The sequence below is a fragment of the Danio rerio genome, chromosome 15 (genome assembly GCF_052040795.2).
Source record: "Danio rerio strain M-AB ecotype USA chromosome 15, GRCz13ab, whole genome shotgun sequence".
In the NCBI taxonomy this organism is placed as follows: Eukaryota; Metazoa; Chordata; class Actinopteri; order Cypriniformes; family Danionidae; genus Danio; species Danio rerio.
The window spans coordinates 22,202,939-22,220,994 of record NC_141035.1 but is presented as its reverse complement, the minus strand read 5'-3'; the positions used below and the strand labels follow the sequence as shown (position 1 = coordinate 22,220,994).

The following is an 18,056-nucleotide window of genomic DNA, read 5'->3' as shown; positions in this document are numbered from 1 at the left end:
TTAATAAAATTACAGTTGTTCATTGTGAGTTCATGTTAACTCACAATGCATTAACTTATGTTAACAAGCATGAGTTTGGATGCTAATAATGCATTAGTAAATTTTCAATTATGATTAATAAATGCTGTACAAGTGTTGTTCATGATTAGTTTATGTTAGTAAATGCATTAACTAATGAACCTTATTGTAAAGTGTTACCGACTAGTTATTTATTTGTTACAATATTTCTCTGAGAAAATGTTTATATTTATTGTATGTTGTATATGTGATAATACAATATTATGATTGTTTTCAATAATATTCAGCAAAAAAGAATGGAATGAATGAAAGCTGTTGGAATATGAGTTGTGTTAAAGTATGTATAAGGTGTCATTTATAAGTTTGGTGTTAAAGCTCATAATGCTGCTACATCAATCAAATTATATATATATATATATATATATATATATATATATATATATATATATATATATATATATATATATATATATATATATATATTTTTTTTTTTTATATATATATGTATATATATATATATATATATATATATATATATATATATATATATATATATATATATATATATATATATATATATATATATAAAAGATTAATTATAAGGAAAGTTTTAAATTTGAAATTTATAAGTTAGATCCACTGTTGGATGTAGTTGCCATATGGCAACATTTCATAAAGTACCTTAAAAGATTTTTTTTCCACAAAATGTTTTTACAGCACTTCAAGTTAAGCCATTTTGAGAAAAGAAAAACAGTCAAATATTTTTTTTTACAGATTTATCATAATGTGTGCAGTAGAGGGTTAATTGAATGAATTTCCTCTTTTATAAAAATGAATTCGGAGCAATGGAATATAGGCTCTATCTTTCATCAGACAATATATCTTAATTTCTGTAGTTTCCGGGAATCCAAAAAGAGTCCCATATTGATCAATAATATTATGACAGCAGTTTTAACATAAACACAAGTTATTATTGAAATGCCTTTTGTTACAGTTACGAACTAGTTTGATAACAAGAATGAATTGTTCATGGGCCAGTGACATCACCACACTGGAATAAACCTATGTGATAAGAAAGAAGCCTTTAGTAAGGTAAAAAATGAACTTATTTTGCTCACCTGGATTTTAAAGGAAATTAACCGTTTCTCTTCACCTTTTTTTATTTTCAACCCAGTTGTAATATTGCTCAGACGACACGTCAAACAGATATGGGTGCTTTTGCCAAATTTCTAGTTTTTCCTCCATTTTTTGGGTAGATAAATAGACTGAAAAGAACCCCTCCCCCATCCTCCACCCATACTAGTGGATGCTGCTCTCTCATTGGCTGTAGATAATCGGCAATGTTATTTTCACTCAGAACACATTTCACACAGCATAGTTTTGAATCACAGACAGCTCCAGATATTAGGTATGCCAAATATTTCACTGGATTCTCTCAAATCGCGTCTTTGATACGTAGTTTACGCTGTGTGATTGTTACTCACATGACCGAGCACTGATTTGCCTGTGATTTTAGCCATTTGTCTGTGATTTCTCAAAACCTGTCGATGAGTCAAAATCAGGGTTAAAATCATGCAGTCTGAACTCAGCACAAGCCGAAAGAAAATGAATAATTGATTCAATTTTCTCAACATTTTTGTAAAAAAAATTAATTAATTAAAGACTTACACAGTAAATAAAACAATCTTCTTTTATAAGGATATTGCTTGAAATATAAAAAAAAACAAATTGAACTTTTAAAATGAATCACAAATCAAGTCACATAAAATAATTATCTTCATTCAAAGTAAAGTTCTGCCAGTGCTATTTCCACTTGTGATTAAAGAAAATGCATTAAAACTGCATTTTAATCATGATCCAAACAAGGAGACAGCATGAGCAGTTTTTTGTCTAAATAAGCCTGTATAATTCAGAAATTTGAAGTGAGTTTTGTGAAACTTTTGATCACTTTAAACAAATCTGAAAAAAAAAACAGCAGACAAGTTGAATGAAAAGCAAACTCACTCTCTCAAAATAACAGTCTTTACTTGATTTTTGTTTTTTATTGCTCTTTGCCTTTTAGCTTTATAGTTCATGATATCCCGATATCATCAGCATGAGTCGTGTCCGATGCATTACTAAAAACAGGGCTGCCAACTGTCATGCAATCATTGTGAGACTCATGATGCTATGCTCACACCACACGTCCATTCTCACACAGTGCCATGCTTGTCTGTATGAGAGTTGATTGTTATATTTATAACATCCAGTGTAGCTGTTACAAGTCAGGAAGAACAGCGTCATTTTCTTGACATTGGCTTCAATTCAGAAACAGGAATTTAATATTTGGTGACTTTTAATGTAGACATTGTCTGTTTTTGATTCATAATGCAAAAAAAAAAGTTTGATGGTATAGTTTACTCAAAAATAAAAACTGTCATGATTTATTGACCGTTCACTTCTTCCAAATAGTTTAGACTTTTGTTGAACACAAAAAAAGTTATTTTGAAGCATGCTGGAAACCTGTAACCATTGACCTCCATATTATGTGTATTTCCTACCAATGAAGTCAATGGTTACAGGTTTACTCCATTCTTCAAAATACCGTCTTTTGCGTTCAAAAGAATAAAGAGGCTAGAATAAGAAAGAATACAGAAACTTCAAATGTTTCTCTGCTGCCTGTGCAAGCATTGGTATTTGTTCATTTGATTTGATCGATTGCCTTCAAGTGTTTTATTAACACCATATATTATTTAATTAAATGATTTGGCTAGAGTTGAACATCCATAAATTAAATAAGGTTAGAAAAATCTGCCAAAAATGTATAGATGACACTGCTGATGTCACAAATGAAAAGATGGCAGCCCTGCTAAAAACTACTTTACAGGTTGAAACTGAATTTAGACTTCTGAGACAGCAGTAACAGTTAAATAAGTGAAGTTTCACAAACTAATTTCAAGAGTGATATGATCGACTACAGTTGATCCTTTTCACTAATTATTAGTTAGTCTATTAGTTCATTCTAAAACTACTGTAAATATACTGCCTAAAGTTCATTCCCTCTTTCTTTTTGGAACCCCCCTTTATCCTTTCCTTCTCCCTCCTCCTTATTCTATGATTGGGCGACACGGCGACTCAGCAGGGGGGGCAAAGGTTTAAGTTCTTATTGAGCCAGTCAGCACTCCCTGAGCAGTGTTTTTTACAAGAAAGAAGCTACTTTATGCCTTTTTCCCTGTTTTGCAATTGAAATAACATCACACAACATACATCACACACAAACAACATGTTTACGATGCTTGCATTAAAGACTTGATCAAATTCTGTGGACATGTCTGCCACTGGCACACAATATAGTCTAATAATAATTTAAAAAAAGTAAACTACAACAGAAAGTTACCTCAAAACAGAAAATGAGCATTCACTAGACAAGTATGACCCTTTCATTTTGTACAGTTTTTTTTTTTTTTTTGTCTAGCACACACTATCAAATTGGTTATACATTAAACAGGCTACATGTTTGGCTGTGCTCATTTTCTAAACATCTCCATCAAAACAGAGCTACCAGGTAGAATGGACCTAACATTTAAGCAGCAGCAAAGGAACTGATAAATCCTTGCATTTGACTTCACACAGATAAGGCTGATTGCATCTGACATGTTCAAATGGCCATGGTGAGGACTATTTAATAGAGATGAGCCACAATATGCTGTACAGTTTGCATGAAGCTAAGAATATCAGCTTGCCTCTTTAAGATTTATGAGTTGCATAAGAGTTAAATTCAAAAAAGTAATTAATTACATTTAAAGTGTTTTTATTGGTACAAAATACACCATAAAAAATATTATTTAAATTATGATGTCATTAAAGCTTTTTTAAAATTTAATAGGGAATTTTGTGTATTCACTTAATACTACTTAAAGTATATCTACAAATGTCAACACAGAAGAAAACTCTTAACATCTGACTCATGGCTTTTTAGCTTAATCAAAGGAATGACAGCATTTGTCAGCACCATATATTGCTATAAGCTAATTTCTGATGCAGTTTATCATTTTGATGAAAATACCCTTTTTAAAATGAATGTTTTGATCCATTTCTCTGTGAATAAAGCCAACATGTTTGGTGTATGGTTTGGAAAACTGTTATATAAAATAAAATAAGTGCGTGGTCACCAAATCAAAAAGAATTAATAACATCATAAAAGATAGTACATATAAAATCAAATAATAATTGTTACAATCACCAGAGATCTAGCCTGTGCAGATCGCTGGGGAACTACACATATGTCACTGATATGAAGCACAACTCCATGTAGTCTTTGCATTCCTGCCACAGCTGACAATTATTCAGACACTGACACACACACACATAGCTGAAGCTCACAATTGACTCATTACTTGGACTATTTATACACCTCACATTCCCATACACTTTGCTGAGTCTTGTTTGTCATTGTTTATCTGTAACAATACATAGCATTTCTTTGTCTAAGTCTTTCTGTGTTTGATCCTAGCCTTGTTTCCTCATGTACTGTACGTTGTTTGCCGCCTGTATTGACTTCTTTCCCTGTGACTTTGACTACGCTTCTGGATTAACTCTATGATACTGTTTAGACCAATTTGACCATTGCCTGTCTGAATACTCTTATTAATAAACTGCATGTAGATCCTGAACTCCATTGTCAGCGTCCTCTCGTTACAATAATAATACAAACTACTGAATTATCTTTATGTTTCTCTTGTTTATCAAAATTGTATTTAAAGGGCATCTATAATGAAAATCATCTCTTGGAAGCTGTTTTTAAAGAACTGTGTGTAGGTATAGTGTGTCCGTAATCATATTTGGATGATATAAAGTCTCTTTTTTTAAATTCCTGATGGTAAAATTGGATCCAAATCCCTCCCATTTTGAGGCTGACCGCAAGGTGATTTAGGAGTGTGGTTTCCCCGCCCACTGAATCGATTGACAGTCCCATATTAACATGTCTCCGTAGTAACGCATATAATCATACCAGCAAGACAGGACGTGTGCAAAGCAACCAAGATTAAAAGATCTGTATAGCTCGCTGTGATCATCAGTCATCATCAAATGTGATCAAAAGTGAGTTTTACAAGTTTGAATCATTTTTTAAAAAAAGTGCATGTTTGGAATGAATTACAACAATTTTACCATCTTTATCACCACAGCCGCATGGCAGTACAATTGTAAAAGACGATCCTGGCTTGTGGATGTTTAATCAGTTTTAACAGTTTCACACAAACATTATGTGAGATCTGTATCCTTCATGTCTGTCACTGTCCTGTTTATCTGACGCGGACGAGACTGAGATTGAGGCACACTCTGATAGGCACATGGGATTGATTAAAGCTGCAGGCAACAAAAACAACTACATAGTGTTTAAAGCAGAAAAGTCCAATGTTCAGAAATGTATAATAATTAATCTGATGAGTGTTTTAAGCTGAAACTTTACAAACACATTCTGGAGACACAAAAGACTTATCTAAAATCTTGAAAAAGGGGTAAAATAGGTGTCTTTTAGTATTAATTTATTAATTAAGGCTGTACTAATTTTTGGACTCTGATCTTAATTCTTGTTATTAGATTAGAATCCGTTTTGTCTTTGGTACTGAATAATCTAATGTATATGTACAAGTATATTTTTGTAAAGCATCCTATGGAAAATATTTATTTAAAAAAGAGATCTGTGAGGCGTGAACTCATTTATGCTGAGCACTGTATATACATAAACAATAATGTAGCTAATGTAAATGATGTCTCTTAATCAAATATGAAGAATAAAAAAACATGACATATTTATGAGTTTCTTCTGTTGAAGATATTGTGAAGAAAGAAATCTGTAACCATTGACTTTCAATATATGTGTTTTTCCTACAATGGAAGTCAATGGTTACAGATTTCCAACATTCTTCAAAATATCACAGAACAAAACATAATTGACATAATTTTTATTTTTTGTTGAATTATCCCATTAAAGCAAATAAAATGAACTGTAATTTAATTACTCAAGATCAAATCTCTTCCTTTGCTTGTTTTTAATTGATAAGCAATTGAATTACAGTAACTAGTTACTAGCAACACTGAAAGCAATAGTAAAAAGCTAAGAAATCATGCATATGCGCATGTCTTACCATGGACCTGCAGCACAGCGGAGGCTTCGGTTTTGCCCACACTGTTTTCGGTGACACACGTGTAAGTGCCCTCGTCCTCCGCTCGGACCCTTGTCAGATGCAGGCTGTTGTCACTGCGGATCTCGAATCTATTGAGCCAAGAAGGTGAAAAAAGGAGAGCAGATTGAACAGTCTTCTCACCTTCCTCCTACAGCCTGTCTGCGCTCCTCTGCTCTCTCAGTGGACATTTCTCTGGGTCTCCATTATACTGTATATAGCATTGTACTGCACTGCACTGTGGCCCAAACCCTCTAAAACACTAATTATATTTTCCTCTTGGAGCTTATCAACTATTTTTATTTGACATTATAAAGAGGAGACAGTATGGGGAAATAATGGGACAAGTCGAGTCTTTTAACAATCTGTTCGAATGGTAACAAACTCGTTTTCATTTAAAAAATATATATATAAATTTACTAATTTTAACAAAATGTATTTTATTTCATCATTACTTTAGTATTAAAAGCAGAGTTGTCATTTCAGTATTCCTCATTTTAGCACTTGAATAAAAATGACTAATTTACATTTATTAGGTTTGCATTTATTGTTAAATAATGACATTATATTATGCTGGAAATGCCAACAAGAAAGAGGTACTTGTTTTATTCACTGTATTTGAGAATGTCTGATTATTCGGCCTAATGTATGTGGTATCAAACTTTGAAAATATTTTGAGAGAATGGCTTGGAACAACAATACTGTACCATTCTCATCGAGATTATGTCTGTTGGAGGACAGGGAACAACTGCCAAACACAACTAGGGGAGATTTTACGGTGATCATGGTGGGGGGTTTCTGTAATAGCCTGAGTAATTCTAAAGCATTGAAAAATTTCTAACGCTCCTGTGTTAAAGGAGTGGGTCAACATAATGATCAGGATGTCGTCATATGAGTGTTTGCTTTACAAACTGCACAATAAGGATAAAGCAGGGATTTCTAGACAAATCCCAGCATGGGAAAAGTTCTGGTTGTATGCGACATCTCATTCATTTTCTTTTCAGCTCAGTCCTTTTATTAATCTAGGGTAGCCATTGCGGAATGAACCGCCAACTTATCCAGCATATGCTTTACGCAGCGGATGCCCTTCCAGCTCTAATCCATCACTGGGAAACATCCATACACTCTCATTCACACACATACTGTACACTACAGACAATTTAGCTCACCCAATTCCCCTATACTACATGCCATTGTAATGTGCTGGAAACCGGAGCACCTAAAGCAACCCCTTGCGAACACGGGAAGAACATGCAAACTCTACACAGAAACGCCAACTGACCCATGCGAGGCTCAAACAAGTGACCTTGTAGCCACCACCGTGCAGCCAGCAACAACTCGCTTTGCATCAATATAATTTTTTTATTTTTTCATTTATTCTTCTTTGATTTTTTATATTTTGGTTTCATGTGTATCGAAAGAAAACCTCCAAAAATTTATTAAAAAAAACAAAAAACTTTTCTTTTTTTTTATCATTACCGACTTACCATCATATTTCTAATAATAGTTTGAATTAGATCCTGTTTTCTTTCTGTTTAATTTATCACACAATCTCTCCACAACCCACTCAAAACACTGCTACGGGTGCCCCACCTGTTGAGAAACACTATTTTAGACTGTAATGAACTCTAAAAATGTTGTAAATAAGTTTATTTTTTGTACACACAGACTGTCTCTCTTCATAACACCTAATGTTTCATTCACAGGCATTAAAGCTGTTTTGTCCATATACAGTTGAAGTCAAAGTTATTAGCCCTCCTAATGCGCTGAAAAATATCGTCTCTTCGTTAAACAGAAATTGAGGAAAAAAATAAACAGGGGGCTAATAATTCAGACTTCATCTGTACATATAAAGTTGAACTTTTAAAGTTGAATTTGCCTTTGAATTTTTTTTAAAATATATATTTTTAAAATATTATATAAATATTATGTTTTACAGAGCAAGGACATTTTCACAGTGGATCTGATTTTTTCTTTGGGAGAAAGTCTTATTTATTTTATTTTGGCTAGAATAAAAGCAGTTTTAAAGTCATTTTAAGGTCAATCTGGCACGTGCACACATAGGGCTCAACCTGTGCAGTGCACATCCCCTTTTTAGTCTTGGATAGAAAGTGCCCTTCCAAAATGATCTGAAGTGCCCCAGCGTCACCACCCCCCAACCCCCACCCCCACTTATCACCAAAAACCATAACTTCATAAAAACAAAATCAGTTTTAATGTCATGCGAGTATACCAAAGAGTAGCCATCTACACACCTCTAAGATGGCATGAAAGTGAATAAATTAACATCAAGTTTTTATTTTTGGGTGAACTGTCCCTTTAAGCTTCTGTTGTTGTATTATGGAATCAAATGTTATTGCTTTATTATAATAGAGTATATGAGGTTACATAATGCTCAGTTTGATGTTTACGGAAATTTCTTCTTCTCTAATTCAACGATAATGAGAACAGAAAGCTGATTTTCTAATCTGTCACTGTGTAATATGACATTTAACTGCCATTTGAACTGCAGTAACAGCATCACGAGTGTTTGTAAGCAGACTCTTGCCTCCCGCGTGGTAATTCTCCCTGGTCTCTGTTCCAGCGGACGGTCGGAGCCGGATCTCCATGAACCTCACACAAGAAATCCACACTCTCCTCAGCCAGAACAATCTGATTCACAGGTCTGCGAATGAACACCGGCCGCTCTGCTCACACAAAACACATACACACACACACACACACACACACACTTTTATTTTCACCACTTTGTTAAAAGCAAATTAATGAGGCAGAAACTGGACTTACCAAACACTACCAGTTCGGCTGGATCGCTGTCTCTCTCGCCCACCATATTGGTGCCCACACACACATACATGCCTGCGTCACTTTTCCGGGTGTGAGAAATGATCAGCTTGCCACCACGCATCTGAAGAAGAGAAAAATCACACTTATCACTATTCAAGTTGATTTTGAATTTTCATTATTTAATATTGAATCTCTTCTTGCCTTAAAAGAAATTAGATTAGGGTGCACTCAATTATTGATTTTTTACATTTATTTAACGAATATATGAGCTCACATAACCAAGCTGATTTTTTTCAGAAATCATACGTGTTAATTAACACCATTATAATGTTTTTATTTTTAATTTTTTTATTACTTCTAAATTTATATTTGATTTGATTTATTCATTAATTGCCTGTATGATGATATTTATTTTAATGAAAAAAGTAAAATCTCAAAACTTTTTCAGTTAACTGGCAAAGATTGCTCATTGGCATTTTTAATGTTTTAGTTTTGCATTGAATACTGATATTCTATTATTTTTACATTTATTTATATTTTATATTTACTATACATTAGGAAATATATAGTTTCACTTTTGGTTTACATAACACCACCAAGTAACCAGCAAAACATAACATTAGGGGCCCTATCATACACCCGAAGCAGTAAGGCGCAAGACGTGTTTGGCAAGATTTGTTGCTATCTTCAGAACAGAGCAACCCTACTTTTCCTATTGTGCACCACGTTGTGGACTCATGGGTGCTCTGATCTAGAAAGGAGGCGTGTTGAGGCACATTTTTGGAGCATTGCTATTTTGAGGAACTGAAAGCAGGTCTAAAGTCCAGCTCACAGTGCGTTAGTTGTGCACCCTAAAGGCACACACATTGCTTAATACACACAGGATGTAAAGCAATATGCAGATATCTTTACAAATGAAAAAAATAATAATTAAAAGATTAGAATTTTACAACATTTTTTACTTTCTACGTAAATGTAAAAACTACCGCCTCCATGCCTTCTTCATTTCAGTGAGCTTTTTTCAGTTTATTCATGATAACTTGCTTTTGTATATTATTATTATTATTATTATTACTATTATGCATATTTATATTTGTTTTATTAAAAACAACATTAGATTTGTCCACCTGTCAGGTTTTGGACAATATGAGGCATAGCATGTGTATTTGGATATAACTTGGATAACACTTTGTTATTATTGTTCATTTATTCGTTTGCTGGAAATTAAAATTGAATTTATAAATAGTTTTGAGACCATCTTTGCGCTTAACAAACAAAACTAATTATGTAGGCAAAAGGATGTCTTTGGTGGAGTGAGGTGAGTTTCCACCATTTCTTTCTCCACGAAAGTAAAGGAGTGAAGAGTAAAATTAAAGAGAAAGTAAAAAGGCTGAATGGAGGAGGCTCGTTCTTTATCCTTGTGCTGCAGATAGTCTGTTTAACTGTTCTCTCACTTGTGAGTCTTGTTTTTCCTTTTACAAAGCCAGCTATGTAAATAGCAAATGCCAAATGGCACGATGCAACCAACTTTTAAAGGGGATGGGAGATGAGACTCTGATGGTTTATTCTTAAAACACACCCATAACTCCCATAATAGGCACAACACTGTTTGACCATGCAGCACAGCGCAAAGCATATATTACCATAATTAAAATAGCAAAAGTGGATTCGGACATGCCCTTAATGCTTAATGCTTTAGACTTTGCGCGTAGATCACTCAAAGAGAGCCCTATGTGTTAATTTAGTATGACTCAGTAAATATTTTGTGTATTAATAGTTTTAATGACATTTTGGTTTCATTTTAGGTTTGTTTACTTTTAGTTACTTTGCTGTGTTTTTGACAATTTGAAATTATTCTTTCTTGTTTAAACAAATATGTCTATATTGCGTTTATTCATTTTACCTCTATAAATTATTATTTGTTTCACAGAGCTTTGTTGCAGCTGAAAGGGCATCCGCTACGTAAAACATATGCAGGATAATTTGGCGCTTCATTCCGCTGTGGCGACCCCAGATTAATAAAGGCACTCATCCGAAAAAAAAATAAATAAATGAATGAATTATTGTTTGTAAATATATTACAAATACACTATAGACCTATTACCATGTTTGTAAACATTTAGGATGTTTACAGGGAGCGCTAACATTTACAGCGAGGGAATGACATCCGATGTGGTACAGAGTTTGTTGTTGTCTTTGAAATTATATTAAGATATATTGATTACATAAAGGATATATTGATCACATATTATATATATTATTTAAATAATGCTTTCAGCGTGTTATAACAGCTTGTCAACCAGTGATAAGCACAGTGATTCGGCAAAATTAACATTAGCGGCGTTCATCTGACAGGTCCATTTGCGATGGCACCCTCCCAATGAATATTGGATAAGACGAAATGACCAAGCATCCAGCCGCAAATATATATCTCATTGAAGCTCCAAGTTATTTTTCAAAAGAGAAGTTAAAGGCCTACAAGTCTTTGGATGCCAAAAATGCTGTTCTGTGTGGTCATGTGCAAGAAATAATGTCCTATGATTACCAGATTCAACACTATGTAGTGCTAAAAACCGAGATTCTGCCTAGCCAAAGACAAGGAAAGAAGACAGAACTGTACAAGGCCAGGGAAATTAATCATTAACAAGCAAAACGAGTGCATTCTGACAGCGAACTACACCTGAACAGCAGAGTATGTGTAGTTAAACATAAAGGTAAAGTTGGTTTTATATTCACACATTCGGGCTTTCTCCTTAATAATATAATTTCATAAAAGTATTACTTGCAAACTCTAAATAGCGAAATCATATTTGCAGCCAATGACTATCAAAGTGCAACAATGTTCACATTCAAATAAGCAGCGTTAATGTTGTTTTCAAGTCACAATTGCAAGTTATTTCAGACTGAATATTTAAAGTGCCATGGTAAACAATGTAGGGAGAGTGTCACAAGTTGTCACTGACTGAATGTGGGAATATAAAACTAAGTTTACCTTAATAACTTACACTTTCACGTTTCATTCTTAGCATTCAGTGTCCGCAGTTTTTATTAACCAAATTTAAGTCAAGCATTTCTAATTAGGCCGTCACTATATTCAGCTCCCAAGACGTCTGCAGTTGGCATTAAAGCAGTGTGGTTTATGGTAAAAGTTAAGTTTTCTATTTTTGAACTTTCGAATTTGGCATCCTACCGCACAACACGAAATGTTTGCTATTGCAGATGGTCTTTTTTTGCAACCGGGGACCCGTGTGACGTCATGTGTGACGTAGGTTGGTAAATGGTATGTACATTATGTCTGTTTTTATTTTTAGTCAATTTATTGAGTTTGTTGCTTTATTTTTAGATGTTCATGCTAATTGTAATTATTTAGCGTAGTTAAGTGTTTTTGTCATTTTTGTGTCTTTATTAACTAATGAATTTAATTTAAATGTTTTAAATAAACATATTTTTCCATTTTTTTTTCCAGTTATTCGACAAGGCATTTACTAAATTCCATTCCCTTTTACACTTTGAAACATTTACACACGAATAAATATTCAGCAAGGAATTTTTACAGTATTTCCAATAATATTATTTCTTCTGCAGAAAGTCTTATTTGTTGAATTTCAGCTAGAATAAAAGCAATTTTAGATTTTTTAAAAACCATTTTAAGGTCAAAATTATTAGCCCTCCTAGGCTATATATTTGTCTATATATATTAGAATAATTAACCTAGTTAGGCCTTTAAATTGCAATTGTATCTTGAAAAATATCTAGTAAAATGTTATGTATTGTCATCATGGCAAAGATAAAAGTTGATAGAAATAATTATTAATTAAAACTATTATGTTTAGAAATGTGTTATGAAACTTTAAGCTGTATAGAAGTGTCTTGAAAAATATCTAGTCAAATATTATTTGCTGTCATCATGGCAAAGATAAAATAACTCAGTTATTAGAAACGAGTAATTAAAACTATTATGATTAGAAATGTGTTGAAAAAAAATCTTCCTATACAGGGGGGGCTAATAATTCGGGAGGGCTAATAATTCTAACTTCATCTGTGTTTATAAACACTTACCATTGCAAATAACAAAATGCTTATTTATGGCTTTAGTTTTTAATTAACTAGAACAATCATGCATGCGACACCCTTTCATTTCGACTGGACACTTCATCATTATAAGTCAGTGATCTCATCTTTTGGAGAGCGACTGCACTGATTTATGTCTCAGTCGATGCTGGTTTCAGAGAAGTAGCATGATGTCACAGCCTTCCCTCCTGAGCCAACATCGCACTTTCTGCTATTGACTCACAGAGATCCTGCCGTCCTTGTCACTGACACGAACATTGTTCCTCTTCCAGGAGACGGTGGGCTCAGGGTGACCCCTGGGAGGCACACAGTCCAGAACCGCGGGCTCTCCTGCTGCCACCACCACGTCATTGGGAGGCTGCCGGAAATCATCCCGGAGAACTGTAGGAGATTGAGAAGAGTGTTAGCTGTGCGATGTGTTGTTTTTCCTTCAGTTTGTTCTCATCTGCTCCCCTGTGCAGCAAGTTTATTCATGGATATTCATTGAGGAGCTTGGGAAATCGTGAGTCAGAGATGAATGAGGCGCACTGTCCTCAAATCTCCTTCCTGCAATGCACTGTCGGCTTTTCTCAGCTTATCAATTATAAAAGTGTTTTTATGACAACACACTCGCATTTAAATACAGCTGAATAATTGACCAGCAGAAAAGAGACATGGCCTGAGTGGTCTGCTCCAAAATCAAGTGATCCTCCCAATACTTACAAAATCACTCTTTCTTTCAGCAAGGAAGCTTTTAATTGATCAGAAGTGACAGCAAAGTCATTTCTAATTTTTTTTTGAACATTCTATTCATCAGTGAGTCATTCTATTTATCAGTGAGTCAAAATACATCTCGGTTCTCCTCTGCATTGCAGTTCCTCATACTGCAACCTTCCTGTCATATATTACTGTTTTTACTATATTTAGATCAAATAAATGTCGACAAAAATATTTTAAAACATTATTAACTTCAAACTTAGGTAAGGTAGTTTATATAAGCACTAGTAACTCAGAATTGTTTCCCAGTTCTGGGTTGTGGCTGGAAGGGCTGTGTGAAACTAAGAATTGAGTCTATGGGTAGAGCATGTTGCTAAGCTAACAGCACAACAGCCTGTTGATAGTTTTCAGTCACGTGACCTGTGCGGAGACCTGGTGGGCGAAAAAACAATGGCCCAATGAAAATGCAGCACAATCTGGTCAAATTTTCATCTGTTTCAAGCTATGAAAATTTGGATCACACATCAATAGAATATGAAAACAGATATGATCACAAACTGCAAATTGTTGGGACTTGCGATCCATATACTGCACCTCCAGCTGTTTGTCATTTAAAACAGTCATGTCTCTGTCAGAGCCAATTCAACAAGGTTTACATCTATCTCATGGATATTCCTTGGAAATTCAGTCATTGGTGATTCCGTTATAATACGTATGAAAGACACCAAATTACATATTTGCTCAGATCAATATTTGTTCACTTCTGCTATTTTGACTTTGCATTTCAATTTATACTTTAACTGCACTTAACCTGCAAATTATAATAGAAATTGTATAAAAAAACATACAAACCTACTGTCTAGGCCTGTCATGATATCTATTTTTTGTTGCATGATATATTGCATTAAAATATATTGCAATAAAGAAAATTTTTGCCATTTTAAGACCATTTTATGCCACTCATTATATAACGCCAGAATGACAATATAATATTATCACAATGCAAGTACAACCTTCTAAAGAACAAATTATTTTTTACTCTTATGAATATCTCATTTAATTAGTCATCTGAATAATTGGCCATTGTAATCAGAATCTGAAAACGTACTGTATGTCCTCAATAAATAAATCAATATTCATGAATGTTAACAAAAACATACATGATAAAAGGTAACAGATCTATTTTCAGTTGCCAGACACCCACATGAAAATTTACTAAAGCAATTTATAGTAAATACTATAGTGTTTTTTAACCATACTGACAACCATTAATAGAAATAGAGATGTTGATAGAGATCAGCTAAAATGGTAATGGAATTGTTTTTTAAGTAAGGGCGATATATATTGCATCACCAAAAATGTGTTGTGTTGTGAGATAAGTCGATTTTTTTGATTGTGACAGGCTGAGTACTGAGTTATAGGCTTTACTGACCCTATAAGAATGAGGTCAGAAGTCTTGAGCAAAAAAGGTTTGAATGGCTGCACCAACTTATACGGGAGAGAATAAGTCAATACAATTATTTGAAAATCTGTAATATGAGGATTTTCTCTAATATTGCTTATACTGTATGTTATAAATATAGCAATCAATAACACATACAGACAAACATTACTGTGCCTGTGTGAGAAAATGGCCAAGATTCTGTGTGCGAAAATGGTGTCATTGTATGAGTCTCACACTGAATACATGACTGATAGTAGGAAAGTTTGTGATTTCGAATGCAACTAGAGTAATATTGCCATAGAAATTTCTTAACACACGATATCTTAAGGCAGTGCTTAACTCATGTTAGAAAGATCTTGATTATGAGTTAAACTAGGGCTGCACAATAATTTCAGCATTGATGTCGCAATACTGTACATGCACATTTACAAGTCACATAGCAAGATATGCAATTTTGAGTCTGAATCATAGTTGACGAGGAGCTACAGATCACATGATTTGTAGAGTCACTGCTAAGCTTAATCATATTAGTTTGAAAGATTATCATTTGTATTTTGAGGCCTGTGACTGAGCATTTCAAGAGAGTTTCAAACATTTGAGCACAAAAACGATTGTTTATGAACGCAATTTATGCAAACATTTTCCTATTTTAGACTATTTTGCTTGTTTTAAGGAAACAACTCAATAAGGAAAAAAACAATATGTTAACTTGATCCCTGAATTACTAAAAACTAGCTAAGTTGTATGATGGTGCTGCATGATACTGGAAAAATCTGACTGCGAAATTTCATTTTTCTGCATTACATATTGCGATATGAATGGAAACCTAAAAATAATTAAACTACTTATTTAAAATGTGCCGATTCAACACAACTCTTGATTTAATTCTTGTTTTATGTTCAATTCACTTAATGTAACATTCAGAAGCTGACAATGGAGGTGAGGAACAAATTGCAGAATCTTTATTACACAAAGAATGGTCAGGCAGGCAAGGAACAAATTGCAGAATCTTTATTACACAAAGAATGGTCAGGCAGGCAAGGGTTGATTACAGGAACAAACAGAACCAAAATGAGCAATCCAAAAGAGTAGTCAAAACCAGGCAAGAAATTGGTACAGGCGGCTAGCATCAAAAATCAACAAGCAACGCAAAGAATCAAAACACAGCAAGGCAAGGAGAAATGCTTTGTGATGCTACAGGTAGAACAAGACTCAGCAATGTGTGCGTGTGCATGTGTGATGTATACAGTATATAGTCTATGAAATGAGTTCTAGAGCAGCTTTGAGCAGCTGTGCGTGTTTGCAATCAGTCGGCAAAAGGAACCAGTGTGTGTGTGGTGCATGCTAGGAGTTGTAGTTTGCGATGGCTGGTTTGTAGTTCTTCAGCGATCGGTAGTAGCTAGATTGCTGGTGACTGTAACACTTAAATTGTTAAAAAAATAATTAAGTTAACCTAATCGATTTGTGCTTGGGACAACATAAAAAAAATTTGTGTGGAACCCTGCATTTTTTACAGTGCAATTTCCCCAGATAACTTCAATAGGTCTATTTGGAATGAATAAATATTATCTAAACAAAATAATCTATTTGAAAGCAATGTATTAAATTAATTTGGATTTATATGGAGTGATTTAAAAGTGTCAATCATGCATAACATATAATAAACAAATTACAGGTTTATAAATACAATTGTTATGTGAAGGAAGCTGACAACAGAGTTGGGGGTCCAAAAGCAGGTTTATTTATTATAATAGTCAGGCAAGCAATGGTCAAAACAAAGGCAAGCAGATGCATGCAGGCAATCCAGAGTTGTGGTCAATAAACAGGCATATGGTCAGTACAGCCAGCAAACAACATAAACAATCAGAACAAAGCAAGGGTCAAACACGGCAAGGCTAAGGAAACACGCCATAATGTTAAAAAAAAAAACAATATAACAAGACTCCGCAACTGGTATTTGTGTTTGTGCTGCTTTTAAAGTAATTAATTCATAACGATCCTCCGGCTGTGTGTGTGTGCGTGTAATTAAGGTAAAACAGGAACAGGTGTAAGTGTGTGGTGCATGACAGGATTTTTAGTTCTTTTGGTAGCTCTCCAGTGATCTGTATGGACTAGATTGCTGGTGATTATGACAACAATAGAGCAAAGGTCAAGTGATACCAACTATGCTTAACGGATTTCTGGGGATTTGAACAGTATTCAAGTACACTAAAACTGAATAATGTAAGATAAAACTGCATATATATTTCAATAAAATTTGTCTTTATTAAAGTTACAAACGGTACAATATCTTGTGTCTGAATGCTTTAAACTCTTTCCTGCGATGTTTCTTTTTGCACATTGCAATATCGATGCTGAAATTATATATTGTGCAGCTATACTGAACAGTGTACAAAATCTCACAGCATTCCACAATAAAATAGAATAGGATTATACCACATAAAAAACAAAACCCACAAATTTTCTTATTCATCATTTTGTAGAAGTAGAGTTAAAAATCTGCCATAATGCACACTAAATACCTCGTCATCTTGTTCGTGCCAAAAAGATCTGAATGCAGCTGACGTCTCACTCGGTTTTGGGCAGAACATTAAAGCCTAGCAAAACAAACTCCAACAGGGAAACTAATTCTTTAACTCTGCAGACATCCAAATTCAGCGGTGGCTGCTTATGTTGACCTTACTAAGCGTCAGTGTTAACAGCATACATGGTGAACTCTGGCCCCTTCTCTTTTCAGTACCTACACCCTTCACACTGAGAGTGAGCGGCTGAATGCTGCATTCCCTGCTGCCTGGCTTGGCAGCAAAAGTTACCCATAAATCCCCAGTGGTGATTGACAGATTAAAAATGCGACCCCTGCCCCATGGCATCTGCCT

The 18,056-nt window shown here is 34.2% G+C and overlaps 1 protein-coding gene across 3 annotated transcripts in view; it reads right to left on the bottom strand.

The window, feature by feature from the left end:
• zgc:77784 overlaps positions 1-18,056 on the bottom strand; it is a 151,412-nt gene that overhangs the window by 72,849 nt on the left and 60,507 nt on the right. For all 3 annotated transcript variants that reach the window (XM_087282642.1, XM_087282641.1, NM_001431128.2), the window contains 4 exon segments: positions 13,264-13,421; positions 8,970-9,090; positions 8,731-8,869; positions 6,147-6,274 (listed from right to left, as the gene is read on the bottom strand). In XM_087282642.1, the coding sequence (XP_087138768.1) occupies positions 6,147-6,274; positions 8,731-8,869; positions 8,970-9,090; positions 13,264-13,421 (546 nt within the window).